The sequence below is a fragment of the Lissotriton vulgaris genome, chromosome 12 (assembly GCF_964263255.1).
Source record: "Lissotriton vulgaris chromosome 12, aLisVul1.2, whole genome shotgun sequence".
NCBI lineage: Eukaryota > Metazoa > Chordata > Amphibia > Caudata > Salamandridae > Lissotriton > Lissotriton vulgaris.
The window spans coordinates 109444168-109459387 of NC_141700.1; the positions used below are offsets into that span (position 1 = coordinate 109444168).

Here is a 15220-nt window from a genome sequence, read left to right on the forward strand (position 1 = left end):
CACACTCATGGCCAGCGGTACACAGGCAGATAAATTCATATAATATACTGACCCTTTTACTAATTTATCTGTGTACCTGCTGCGCTTGCAGCGGGTGAGGTGACGCTCCTTCGCCCTTCAAGAGGAACCGCTACTGTATATTAGGTTTTAACTGGTACAAATGAAGTGAGCATTTTTCCCAGGTAGTATTAATGTTTGTTAAATTGACAACATTGTGAAATATTGCTGATGCTGAATGTGCCACATCGGGCTGCATAATTGACCTTTTCTAGCTGCATAATGTAGTTAACGCCGCCACATAATTTGGTCTTCAGTCGCTGCATAGCTCCGGTGACCCAGTCAGTGATTCGCACATCAAGAGACAGATGAGCTTAAGATGCACAGTATTTAAATGGTAAATATTAGTATGCCTTTCATTATAAATCGGACCCTCCCTCTTATGCTTTGTCTACACCACTGACCATGAGGTGCCATCTCCAGGGGATTCCCTAGCGTTCTGAGAGAGCCAGTACTTTCAGCTTCTGAAGCTTAGTTTTAGGGTTGCTTGTAAATGGGGGCATCAGTGGACTCCGCCCGCAGCGATTTTCTGTTGGTGAATGCGGCTACGTTATGGAACTGGGTTAAGCTTAGAACGTAGGCCCAGATTTATCCCTAAGAGACATTTCTAGGGTGCGTTAATCCTCCTTTTATAAAGAGGATTATTCCTATTTATTCAGAGCTGCAGTATTTAGGGTAGTAATCCCTTCCACCGTAAAAATTGCTTTTTAGCTTTGAGATTTAATGAAATCATCCGCCAGCGATTCTAGTGGTATTTTGTATAAAGGCTTTTCTGAACAAGGTTCCAGCCTGCATTTGGTGACTCACAGTATGAAGTTGAATTCTTTCCTTGACACAAATAAATGATAACACTACTGCACAATTCAAACTCCTCACCCACACTTTCAAGGCGCTGCTACATAACACTGGCTCAGCATACGTTAAAAATCACATCTGCCTTCACAAACCTTACAGACACCGCAGCTCGTCCGGACTCTACTTGAACACATCCCACGCATACAGAAAACAGGATCCGGCAGTTGCCCCTTCTCCCACAATGCCCTAACGCGTGGAACAACCTGCCGCTACACATAAGAGCCTTCGCATCACTTCTTGAATTCTGCAAGAATCTGAAGACCTATCTTTTCGAGTAGTCCCGCTAGGCCCTAGGTTTGGCTGGTCTCACACCTGTCCGGCTTCAGGATCCCCTCCTGGCTGATAGTGCGCACTACAGATCCAGGTAACAAAAAATATCAGTTTGTACAACACATGCTATAGTTATGCTATGTTGCTAGTATTTATATGTTGTGCTAATCACCGGTAGAGCATTCAGGTGCCCTAGAAGGTGTAAGCTGGATTGTCTGAGAGAATCCTATTGGAAGAGCCAGCCAGCAGTAGATCCAAATAAAAGACACAAAAAGTCCTCCGGCACACACAGCCGTACATGCAGCACACAAGAAGATCCTGAAGAAGACCAGACACATCTTATTCGTTCCATCATCTCATACGAAACATAACTGAGCAATACTATACAAATATTCAGTAACCTGTCTTACTGAATACTTACTGAGTGACCAATCCAAAGTCCCTTAGTATTAAGATCTGGGTATCTGATCTTTTTTAGTTAAAAGACATGATGACATTTCATATAGAACTGTTTATACGTTACAGAAAATAACAAGTACCTCTGCAATCTTTTATTTAGTCCTGACGAAAGCAGCTTAAGTCACCCAGTTCAAATTCCTTCTTAATATACTGATCTTGGAACAGGGCTCTAATTATGCTTCAGTGTGCTAGCCGTGTATGCTCTCCACGGGCCGCAGCCTAGACATTTGTGGGTGTCTGCTGGAAATAACTAGAGTGCGGAAGAATAATGCAGGGATTGAAAAGATGGCCGACAAAAGATGCTCCTGAAAGAGGGTGGTAATAAAAACAACGCAGACGGCATCTGCAAGATCAGCAGTGTGTCTGGAATTGATTCGTTATTGCTTGTGAAACACCCAAGGGGCGGATTTACTGGAACACATGTTACAAAGCTGATATTTAATCTGGGCTACATAGCTAAAGAAAGAGCTGTGGTTGATTTAAAAAACAAAAAACAAAAAAAACATACCTGTCAGGACTCTCGTTAGGAGGCAGCTTGCACCAGCCCATTTCTCTTGTTAGCGCCGCCTCAAACAGAACCAACTACTAACCATTAAAGTGGGGAGAGGATGTGGTGTAGTGGCCAGAGCTGCATACTTCGGTGCTGGGGAACCTGGTTTGAGTCTCGGCGGCAGCTCAGCATCCTGTGATTCTGGCCAAATCACTTAATCTCCCTGTAAATGAATATGTCCTTAACTGGTGCTCATGAAGTGTTGATAATTAAGGGCTGGTGCTGAGCACCAGAAAGCACTGTATCAAATCGACCGACACATTATTGAGGAGGGAGGTGCACAGAGCGATATATGGATTTACTATTCTTATCTCCACATTTACATACCTTGAAGATGTCTATATTGTCAAGGTACTTGGATGTGGAGTTAGGTATAGAAAATCAATATAAACGTATTTTTCATTATTTTGTCTCTCGATATTGTAGGCACGAAATTCTGGCTGGTGGATATTTTGACTTTTTTTTAAATTTATTTTTTAGAGTTTTATATATTGCGAACTAGACCCGATACATCGGGTATTAGAGCACTTTACATAAGCATCAGTTGCGTTACATAAGGACACATTCATGTTTTTTGTTAGGCACGAGGAGATTAAGTGATTTGCCCAGAATAAGAGAATGTTGAGCGTTGTTGCCGAGACTCGAACCCGGTTCCCCAGGTCCGAGGTCGACTGCTCAAGCCATAAGGCTATATCCTCGATATTCCTGACCCGCCCAGTCCCTGATGCAGTCCCATTTTGTCAAACCATTGAGTTAGATCCCATTTGTACAGCTCCGACGGGTAGGGCCACGGGGTGAGGGGAGTTGTTGGCGGTTTAAAGGGAAGGTATGGGGAAGGGTTGTAGGTAACAGGAATTGCAGATGAAACCCTGATGCGCCCTGAGAAATCAGGAATTAGTGGGGTTCTAAATCCGATTCGGCCAGTAATTCCCCCTTTCCCCCATAAATTACATTCAGAAATTTTGGCTGAAGTCCCTGGATGAAATATGCCAGGTCTGCGGATTTACTGCAGTTTTAGTAATTCCCAAAGTGGTCGCTAACTTGGTAACACCCATTGTGAAGTCCGAGAGCGTGTAGTCAGCCTTTTAGCTTCCAACTTGTTCTTTGCTCTAATCCTATGAATGTTGTAACTGTGCTTGAAAACCTTACATGGTGTAGGCTATAGCAGTGATTAATTTATAAATAAATGCCAGTGCCCAAGGTATTTCATGGAATGCCAGTGCAGCTTACTCCACCCATATCCCCAGATGCCAGTACCATTGATAACTGCTATCAATTAAAGTCCAACAGATGTGATAAATCTATCTGATCCAAAGTAGAGAGAATGGTCAGGTTGACCTGGTATTTTGTTTTTTAATTGTATGTAATTGCTATACACTGTTGCTGATGTGTTCTGCTAAACAATAGTCAGACAGCGCCACCATGTGATAGAATGTCAGTAATAAGTGCTGTGTTAGGAAAAAAGTGCTGGTGCCAAGCACTGTTGAATACCAGCACAAATTAAGCAACACATTTGTTTCACATAGCTGCTTCACACAATCACCCTTCTTACAAAAAGAGAGAACACAGAATCTTTGTGCTCAACACATGAACATTTTTTAGTATAAAGACTAGGGCCTAACTTTTGACTTTATCAGTGCACTGGGACTCTTAACGCTAGGTTTGCAGACGGAGAAATGCCCTGTTTGGAACTTGTGTCTTGCAACTTTAAAGTTGGATGGCTAATACTCAATTTTACTTCTAACTTCTATTAACTTTTGTTGCAGATGTGTCGCCCATTGTTGCCGGCTTCATTGGTGCCACCGCCCTGGTAGTGTCTGTCTCAGTGACCGTGTTCATCTGGACATGCTGCCACCAGCAGTCAGAGAAGAAGCAAAAGAACCCACCATACAAGTTTATCCACATGCTCAAGGGGATAAGCATATATCCAGAGACATTGAGTAACAAAAAGAAAATCATCCGGATCCGGAGGGACAAAGCCGGCACAGACCTGGACACTGGGAGGAGTAACCTCTTAGTGGATGCCGCAGAGGCTGGTCTGGTAGGATCTGCGAAGACTCCGCATCTGATCAGCCCTTCAGGGGGCATGAACCAGCTACCAATCAAAGTGGATTTTGGGGATGAGCTGAGCCCAGATCAGTGCCTCACCTCCAATAGTAGTAAGACACCCTCACCATCCTCCCCCGAAGTCGAAGCATCATTGGGTTCATTGACTCTCAGCGTGGACTACAACTTCCCAAAGAAAGCCCTTGTGGTGACAATCCAGGAAGCGCACGGCCTGCCAGTAATGGACGAACACAGCCAGGGTTCAGACCCTTACATCAAGATGACCATCCTGCCCGACAAGAAACACAGGGTCAAGACCAGGGTCCTACGCAAAACCCTAGACCCTGTGTTCGATGAGACCTTCACCTTTTACGGAATTCCTTACAGCCAACTGCAGGACCTTGTCCTCCACTTTCTGGTCTTGAGCTTTGATCGCTTCTCCCGTGATGATGTCATTGGCGAAGTCATGGTGCCTCTTGCAGGCGTAGATCCAAGCACTGGGAAAGTGCAGATAACCCGGGACATCATCAAAAGGAATATTCAGGTGAGTACATTTCCCTCCTTCTTGTGTTTCTTAGATGAAAGTGCAAATCAGTAGGGTAAGTTTGTGTATAAAATATTTTATTTGTATATGGACAGAGAGCTTCTGTATATATCAAGTAGATCAACACTGTTTTCCTCTTTTCTTTGAAAACTGTGACTATCATTCTTGTGAATTTATAATGATTTATGTGAGTTTGTGCAAGTTCTAACAGTTGCAATGGTATATTAATAGTTAATTTTATATTTCATCCTTGTGCTTGCTTTTTTAATGCAAACAGAAGATATAATTGTGTGTTTTATTAATAAATTACGTAGCCCAAAAGAATTGATTATGCATGAAAAACACATTCATGCAATTACATCAACATGTTTCAACCATGGCAACTTAAAGAACCTTTATTAGGCTTGACTGCATAGGCAGTGTCATTGCATAGAAATCATAAATATCTTAAGAGCACCCAAAATTTGATAAGGTGAGGTGGGACTGTAGTCCCATTTCCTATCACATAACTGTGTTTAGTTCTTCATGGTTTGTCAAATAATGAAGCATTGGTAAGCCAAATTCATTTTCTAGGAACATTTCAAAAAATGATCTATATGTATATTCAGAAGTCTGGTCCTTCCTAATAGAAATACACAAGCTATCTCTCTTTCTAGGATACTTTATTTGAAATCTACTCTTGGGGTACCTAGTTCACATAGGTTGTAGCGATGAAATGGGAGCGAATGAGATAATCAACATATCTGGGGTGCCATGTGGCCAGATGGCTGTATGTTTCTGGAGCACCATGTTTCCAGGGTGCACATTCATTGTACTGATACTGCATAAAACTGCTAAATTGTGGTACAGTCCGTCAATTCAGATGCGTTTCAGATGGTCTCATGAAAATATAAAGCAGTGTTATAGTTCAACTTGTTTTTAATTTGAGTTTGTGCCTTCTACTGAGAAAATACTCTAATAACAATATAGAACTGACACAATCACCAACCAATAGCTGAATTTAGTAATTAACCTGGATTATATGTTCTCTGAATGACTCATTTTGCATCTCTGATTTGCCCTTGAATATTTATCATCCTGACAAGCGAACGTTTTTAAAATTGCCCCCCTTCATGAACTCCTTTACTTCTGAAATTGTTTCTCAGAAGCCTGTTCTTAATATTTTCTATTTTGTTCTGAAATTAATTGTTTTACGCTCAGCTAAGTGCAATTCCGTTTTGGAATGGAAGGTTCATAACCTGTTTTGCATGAAGATCACTCAAAACCATCATTCAAATAGATGAGATATAAAGTAAAAGAATACAATAAGTGGCATAACAAATCATAGAAATGACTCCGTGTGTTGTGAGACTAGGACAACAGTGTAGTCTTCTATTTACGTGGCTTCGAATGCAGTAAGAAAGACTAAAAAAGATAATGTCAACTAACAACACCAGATTGACTCCTGCTCTTTCCTACATGGCAGAATCTCCTAAACTACATTATGGAAGGCTCGTCGTTGAAATGCATTTTATTGCAATGCACTTCAAATTAGCTGACACTGCTTAACAGAATGGACTTCAGCACCCCAGAGAACGCCCTTCCACTACAATCTTGGACACAAGCTCAAGAGTTTCGAACATAAAGCGTAAAGTCGTTAGGGAGCCACTGCTATAAAGTTCGTGCCCAACGGTAAACTCTTGTCTCTTGGTTAAGTTCATTGACTGCTTCCCATGTTTTGGTAAAATGTCTGTCTCGAAGCCCAAGCATAGCAGCACAATCTTTTCCATGGTTCCCAACCAATTTTCAGGAGTATTATTTAGGATTTCCTCCCTCTGAGGAAGGCTCGAATACATAACACATTATCAGGGTTTGGTGCAAGACGGGACATCTGTGGCACCAGGCTATGTAATTCCTACACCCACAAGCACAGTACCCTCTCCGAGGGGTATCACTCCACCCCATATTCCCTTGGAAATAACCCCAAACTACCTCTTAGTGGTAGATGACCTCCTTGAGCAGAGGGATTCCATTGTATCTTCAAGAACTCTATCTGAGCCTGTGTTTAGAATTGAAATTACCACCAGCAACTGCCTGCTTGGTGCTGTGTAAGCTGCATTCTACACTCCAAATATATATATATATATATATATATATATATATATATATATATATATATATATATATATATATATATTACCTACTGGCGGTCGCCAGTAGGTAGTTATAGTTGGGGTTTTTTTCAATGTTAAATCTCAAAATTCTATTTGGAATAACTTTGGCGCCGGTTGACGAATCTGACTGAAAATTTCCTCAAAATGGCCTCGCGGCGTTCCGGTCCTTCCCTGAAAGTTTGGAGGGGATTCGTCAAGCGGGGCCGAGATAGAAGCGGGGTCCCAAAACGCGTTTCCCCATGTTAATTTCCATAGGGCGGTCGATTTCACTTTTAGCCCGAACGGCTGAATGGATTTCCACCAAACTTGGCAAAATTGTATGGACTGGTAGCCCAATGTGCCTTTGCTATGTCTCAAGATAAGTGCTCCAGTGGATTTTGAGTAATTTAGGTTCAAAAATATATATATATCTATAGGCGCGCTCCGGTGCGCGCACCGGGGAGCGCACCAGGCGCGACACGCGACTTGCGCGCGGAAAGCTGATTGGCTCACGGGTGTCTGTAAACATTCGAAACAGTCCGGAGCGGCCGCCATCTTGTGTCTCGGTAGGATCGAGACACAGGAGGTGACATAAAAAAAAGGGAGAAATGACTATAAGGGGGCAGGATAGACCCCCTCCTGACCCCCTAGGTTTGATGTGGGGGCTAAAATAGGGTCCCGCGGGGCATATAAAAAAAAAATTCGATTTGCGCGGGGGGAGCGCCCGGTACGCGCACCGGGAAGCGCACCGGGATGGGTCACTTTTTAAAACCCTGCGCCACATTATACCTGCGTCAGGTATAATGTATGCAGAGGGGGCGATCCCCCGCATAAAGCTTTGTAATAGTGACGCAGTGAAATCTATGAGATTTCACTGCGTCACTTTTAGGATGCAGTTGCGTCAAAATCTTGCGCCTGCCTCACAGCAGGCGTAAGACTGACGCAAGACCTTTCACATGGTGCTTTCCCCATGTGAAAGGACGCATTACTGGAGTTGCGTCACTTTTGTGACGAACTCCAGCAATGCGTCACTTTTGTGTTTACAGATACGTCAGAAATACTGACGTATCTGTAACTCCTTGCGACATGATTCGTCATTCATTAAATATGACACATCTGGAATGTCGTAAGGAGTGCGCACAGAAAAGTGACGCTTCGCTGTTTTCACGTAGCGATGCATCACTTTTCAGAAATGAGGCCTCCAGTTTATTCACTGTCACCTCTACGACCCTTTCTTGCGTCAATACGTCCCTTTTGCATACATTACAGCAGACGTAGTAATAATGTGGCGCAGGGGCTTACAAAGTGATGCAACTACCTAGATGTGTCACTTTGTAAATATGACTGAATAAGGTGCATTTTTTACAGCACTGGTGCGTCACAAAAAGTAAAGCATCGGTGGCGTTAAAGTGACGCATGGCCTCATAAATGAGTCCTTCAGTCTTCTACTCATGCGTCATATTAAATTTATGACGTATTATGTTGGAAGTTCTTTTAGATACGTTAGTATTTCAGACGTATCTGTAAGCGCAAAAGTGAAGCATTGCTGGAGTGTGTCACAAAAATGAAGCAACTCCAGCAATGTATCCTTTCACATGAGGCCAAGCCCCATGTGAAAGGGCCTGCACGCCTGCTGTGAAACAGGCGTAAGATTTGGACGCAACAGCGTCATAAAAGTGACGCAGTGATATCTCATAGATTTCACTGCGTCATCTCTACGACCCTTTCTTGCGTCAATACGTCCCTTTTGCATACATTACACCTGACATAGGAATAATGTGGCGCAGGGGCTTACAAAGTGACGCATCTACCTAGATGCGCCACTTTGTAAATGTGAATAAATAAGGTGCATTTTTTACTGGACTGATGCGTCACAAAAAGTGACGCTCTGGTGGTGTTAAGGTGACGCATAGCTTCATAAATGAGGCCTTCAGGCTTCAACTCCAGCAATATATCTTTTCTTACCCTTCCACACCCCCGTTCCTTTTCAACATTTTCTTTGAATATCAACATTCCCTATATTCACTCTTCTTCTCCTCACTTTCCTTCCCAACACTCACCTTCTTTCAGTCTCCCTACTTCACTTCCTTTCTCCTCTCATACCTTTCTGTTCTTTCTTACTCATTTTCCTTTCCATTATCAATGCACTCCATTTAACTTACTCTTTTTCATTTTTTAAAGAATATAGCTCTTTGATGAGAATTGGAGGTAGTTCTGAAAAGAACTTTTTGTTTTCTTCTTTTTTCAAAACCGGAACAAAAACAGGGACTGGAAACTGCTCAGCAGGAGCAAAAAGAACAAAAAAAATTAGAGGTGGAAAGGGCAGCGATGGTTTTCCAATGCTCGAACCATGAGCTGTACATTTTGTTCCCCAAAGGTAAGGAGTTGATTGCAGTATCTGCATCTGAGGGCACCATGGTTAAAAGCAGGTTGAATATTTGGCACGAGCTCCTGCAATTGCCCTCTCCCAGAAGTAGTTGCTCCTCCGGTGGATGTAGAGGCCCCATCACTGGGAACCTCTTGTGCCAGAGCCCTGACACTTTCCCGGGCAAAATTCTGGGGGTGCTTCCTCTCCACATGCCGGATCATCGTGAAGTTTCCAAATGAGTATTTTTTTAAGGGGTTACCCCGTGACAGGACTTCTTTGCAGATCCTGCACTCCACTTTTGGAGCATTCACCTTTTTTTGGTTAGGTGATATTTTAAAAAATTTCCAAATAAAACCTTTCGTTGAGGAGGCTCTTCATTGATGAATTCAGGTTCTTCATCACTGCTGGATTCTCTGGCAGCCATGGTAAACCAAGAAAGATCCAGGAGCAAAAAGGCATGTCTTGCAGTCACAAAAGTGAAAGAAGAAGTGAAGGAAATGGGTGGGGATTTCATTCTTTGTAAAAAAAACTGTTAGCAACCAATGAAAAGTGTTATTTTAAGGTCACATGACTTGACGCGCTGAGTCTGCGCGCACCGGAGCGCTTCCGGGACGCGAACGTAGGCGCTTCCGGGGCGCATACGCTGCGCGAACGTAGGCGCTTCCGGGGGCGCATACGCGGCGCGAACGTAGGCGCTTCCGGGGGCGCTTACGTTGCGCGCCGAAGTGACGTCATCATAGTTTTACGGAAATGCAAAATCATTTTCATTTCCTTATAAAAAAAAAACTGCTTTTATTTGTATGGTACGAAATGTTTTGCGTTTTTATTAACTTTTCATTCATATTTTTTTCACGAACGAAAGTAGCGCTCTGGGTGCGCTTTCCGGAGAGCTTACCGGAGAGCTTACCGGAGCGCGCACCCAGAGCGCCCCAAAAAAAAGGATAAAAGAAAAAAAAACATTTAAAAATTAATACTTACACAAAACAGCAAATTGTAAAAAAAACCATGGGTTAGATACTCGATATAGAAAGGAATTAGCATTTAAAAAACCTATGAAATTCATTGAAAAAAACATAGGTTTCACACCAGTTATAGTTAGGAATTACCATTTAAAAAACCTACTAAATTCACTGAAAAAACCATAGGTTTCACACCAGTTATAGTTAGCTGGAAATTTTACTCACATAAAACCATTGAAATTCCCACGTTATAGTTAGTTGGACTCACTATAACTTGCGCGCCTGCAATGCACTGCTGATGACGTCACATATTACATCACTCATGACATGGTCAGTGACATCACTCATGACATCACTGATGACACCATCCTTGTGACAGAGTGAGAGACCTCCTTTCAGTGTAATGTAAGCCTTGAAACACATATTCAAAAATAGTATTTAACATTTTCAAAAAAATGGAGCTACCCATACCAGTTACAACAAACAGTTCAGTAATTCCACCATCTATATACACATCCACTCATTCACCAACAGTTCTATATAGTCACTCATACATATACTCACTCATTATATGTAGTGATACACCTATACATCCTGTTACACTTCGACAGTCATCCAAACTTTACTCACACACATATTCACACATGCAAAAAAACTATTGAACATCCATTTATTTGCATATACAGCAATACACACACTACCACTTCACTTCTAAGAATACTTACACATACTTACTCTCTTAAACAATCACTTATAGAAACACATACTTATTTAAACAGGAACTCTTATAATCTCTCACTCTCACATATACTCACTTTTATAAATCAATACTCACATATACTAGATTAAAACATATGTCGTTACTGAAAAAGACAATAGTGAGACAGTCGTTTACTCACTAACATACACATATACACTCTCATCCATCCATACAGTCCTGTACATATGCTGTCTTCAAAACACATACAAACAGTGAGTCAGTCACCAACCCATACAGCCACTTATACACAAAGTGAAACACTGATACATACATTTCAATATTTAAAAGTTACTTGCTAATATATGTATTCACTAAGATACACTTAATAAGGCAGTTAACCAATCAATTCTTTTAAAAACAAACATCCATTTACACACTTATTTAACCATTTATTCTTCCATCGTACTTTACAAATACATATACAAAACATATTTATTTTTCAGAAAGACACACATTCACTGGATGGTGTCATCAGTGATGTCATGAGTGATGTCACTGACCATGTCATGAGTGATGTAATATGTGACGTCCTCAGCAGTGCATTGCAGGCACGCAAGTTATAGTGAGTCCAACTAACTATAACGTGGGAATTTCAATGGTTTTATGTCAGTAAAATTTCCAGCTAACTATAACTGGTGTGAAACCTATGGTTTTTTCAGTGAATTTAGTAGGTTAAATGCTAATTCCTAACTACAACTGGTGTGAAACCTATGGTTTTTTCAGTGTATATATATATGTATATATATATATATATATATATATACGCTGTCTCTCTCATCCAAATGAAAGCTGAATAGACACTCCGTAGGTTAGTTATCTGGCTTGTTTATTTTCAAAACATCAACACGTTTTGACCGTTACCTCACGGCCTTGCTCAGTATAAGTATATTTAATTAACAACTGTATGGAACTCGATCATGTAATTATTTGGTGCCTCTTATGGACATAGTGTGTAATTAACATAATTTAAGCCTGGAACTAATAGGTGCTTATGCATTTAATTGACAAGTAATGAGAGAGCTATAGGGAGAAAAATTCAGCCCACCATGATGGCCGTGATTTTATTATCAAAGCTGGCAAGTTACCTGGACCATCAGCTCTTGTTAAGTTTAGGGTCTTTATCGTAGGAAGGACATTTTCTACTAAAAAGTCTGGTTTTAGATCATCAACCAGGCCACTCCAGTCCCCTAATACTACAAGTAATGAGCTCTCGTACACATAACGAAACGATTGGAAATTCACCCTGGTCCAGCATGTGCATCTGATGGCCGAGGTGTCATTTTGTCTATGAGCCATGTAATTGTTCCATAGATGGCTGATTGGGGCTCACTCTCTGAATGAACTACGCAGATCCGTCAGTTGACTACTCATTGTCCCTCCCTTCCTATGTCACTTTGGTAAGTCATGATTTGGAGACCGGACAATCTGGCTGCAATTAGTACAACACCCTGTGTCAAGTCCATGCCATGCGTCCAGTGGCAGCCAGCACGGATCTGGAGTGGTGGGCGAGGGGGTAAAACAGTTTATAAAATGAAAAAAAAAACACTTACCTCCTCTCAACTCTGTCCTTTCTGTCTCTCCTCTGTCGCCGAACAGAAAGAAGCCATGCTCCCCAGAGCCAATCACAACACTGCAATTCAGTGTTGTGATTATGGGGACTGGGAGCCTGGGCATGTTCTCCACCCAGGCTGTAATGGAGCCTGGGTAGAGAACTTGCTAAGTGCGCATGACTGTTTGGTCGGCTCGAGGCGGCCGGACAAAGCATCATGCGCACTTCAGTGTGCCACCACTCCTCCCCTGCCCTGCTCTGTGAGCAGAGCAGCCCTGCCCCCATGCTTTCACAACAGGAACCAATAAAATGATGATAACAGCAAGTTATTATCATTTTATTTTTCCTTTCCTTTGCTGCTGCAACCCAGTGGGGCGACACTCCTCCGCTTTAGCGGAGGAGCTGCCACTGCATGCGCCTGTCATAATTTGGTGATAGTTCTGTTGGTTGCAAGAAACTAAATCAAGACTACAACTCCTATAATTTCTCTTGATCTGATGGATCACAAAAGACACTACAAGCATCTCCCACTTCTTGGCGTTAAGGAAGGAGCTCTTTATTTGACTCTTGGAACCCTGTGCAACTTCCACTTCTAATTGAAAGACAAATGAAAACATCAACATATTGTACTTCCATTGGTGAGGAGAATGAGGCTGTAGATATCACGCTTTTCTAAGGTAGCTTTGATGTGAACCCTTGATATTTCCTACCTGTATTGGAGCCAAGAAATGAGCAAAGGCTCACAAAATGGCTCCAAATATATAGAATGTCTTATAGACATGTCATGACAGATGATATCGCTGTTTCTAATGGCGCTAAGAAAGTGTCCATGAATATCTCTTGTTTCCAATGGGACTAAGAATGGAGCTGTGGATGGCTTCCACATCTAAGAGAGCTAGAAATGACAGCCTACATATCTCCCACTTTTCATGGCGCTACAAATGAGATCCCAGATATCTCCCACTCTGGAAGGATGGACCTGTCCAATAGGCTCCTTGGTGTCTCTCAAAAAGGAGCAACAGTCGGCTCAAGGCCATCTCCCATTGCTTAGAGCTCTGGAAGGAACCTTCGATATCCCTCTTGCTATCCAATATGCACAGATCTTCTTTCGGAGAAATATCTTCAGCTGTTTCTGTTACTCCATAACTAACATCTACGTTCACTTCTGTGGGCTTTCTGATGGGCATCTATTTCCAACATTATATCTATCTGGGCACTTGATTTAGTGGGTCATTTTACCTCTAGTGATAGAGAACTTTTATAATCATCTCATAGGCCCTTCTTCTGTCCAAGCTGCATTGACACCAGCTGTTGGAAGAGAGAAATATATGTTATAAGATCTTTATTTCCTTGTCTCAGGGATATAAAACTTGTGTGCGCAGCTTGCTTCGTCTGATATTTTCCAAATACTGCTCTGAACTGAGTAGGGAACTGGTCGCAATCTGCAATCCAAGGACTCCGGTTCAAAGATCAGAGGGGTGTCCCTTGTCATGGCGTCTTTAATCAATAATGGAGAACATTAAGCCGCATTTGACGCAAAGGTCGTTCTAAGCAGTGCAGCCGACATTGCGCCTAAAAGGGTTGAAACACAGATGATCTCTTCCAAACTGCTCCAGACCAGATAAAAGTCAAGAATTTGCAGAAGTATTGTTTTCTATTACATCTATTGCTGCTATATGAGTCTGTTCGAGAGGATAACTACCACTCGCCGCAGGAACCGTGTCTAATGTCCTAGTAGTGCGGGAGATGGTAGTGTACAAAGCGACCATTTTATTTAGGCGAATTAACAGAAAAGCCTTGCAGGCTGAATCTAATTCATCCTGAATAATATTAATGACTTGTGCCTGAAATGGTCTTTAAGATGGGTTCATGGGCCCGGAAAACTTGAACGTTCCGAGAGCTCGCCCGACTGAGAACCCCTGATGTCCCTAAATCTGTAGACAGTTTATCAGCATCCTCAAATGCCCATAGAACGAACTCTAAGAAAAGCAGGGAAACGGATAGAAAACAGTAGGACTGGACGCACCGTCTACGTGAATTTGTCTCATATGTTGGTGCTGTATGGAAATTTCTACCAAACAAACTTGGAGAAATTGAGGAATTGGGGACCAGCTTTAATTAGGAAGAAGTTGATAGGAGTTTTGAAAGGTAATACATAGAGTAAGTCAACACTAATAGACAGATAATGAATGGCTTATCCGTCGAAATGGTGTAATGCGCCAAAACGCGCTCCCATAAGTAAGAATAGGAGGCAGGAACCTGAGGACACCAGAAAAATTCAGAGCACCAGTTGAGGAGCTAAACATAAAGCAGGAACAGAGAAAATGAAGCTGCAAGGACATATCACTGGCGTGTACTACAGCGAAGTGAGAAACCATGGTAAGTAGGCAACATGCTCCCAGGCTTTTGCTCAATTTTGAAGGGAGTCTAAATACAGACTCTTCCACCAGTGCCCCAGATTTCCCAGGAAGTAATCATGTGCCTAGAAACTATGTTATGCAGGCTAGTGTTTGAGTGACCCAAATTTCCAAACCCTTTTTCTCCAGACTATCCAGGCTTTTCCACCCTATGGGTGGACACAATGTGAATGAGCTTTCCAAATCCTGACAGTGTGGAGAAGATATTTCCCCAGAAAAGGGTGGTGGTGGTGTCGGTAGAGGCAGTGCGCAAA

General features: G+C 42.2%; 1 protein-coding gene across 1 annotated transcript in view; it reads left to right on the forward strand.

Annotated features, from left to right (window-relative positions):
- SYT11 (synaptotagmin 11) overlaps positions 1–15220 on the forward strand; it is a 136203-nt gene that overhangs the window by 81588 nt on the left and 39395 nt on the right. The window contains exon 2 of the mRNA XM_086947419.1: positions 3958–4781. Within this exon, the coding sequence (XP_086803545.1) occupies positions 3958–4781 (824 nt within the window). The remainder of the gene's footprint in view (positions 1–3957; positions 4782–15220) is intronic.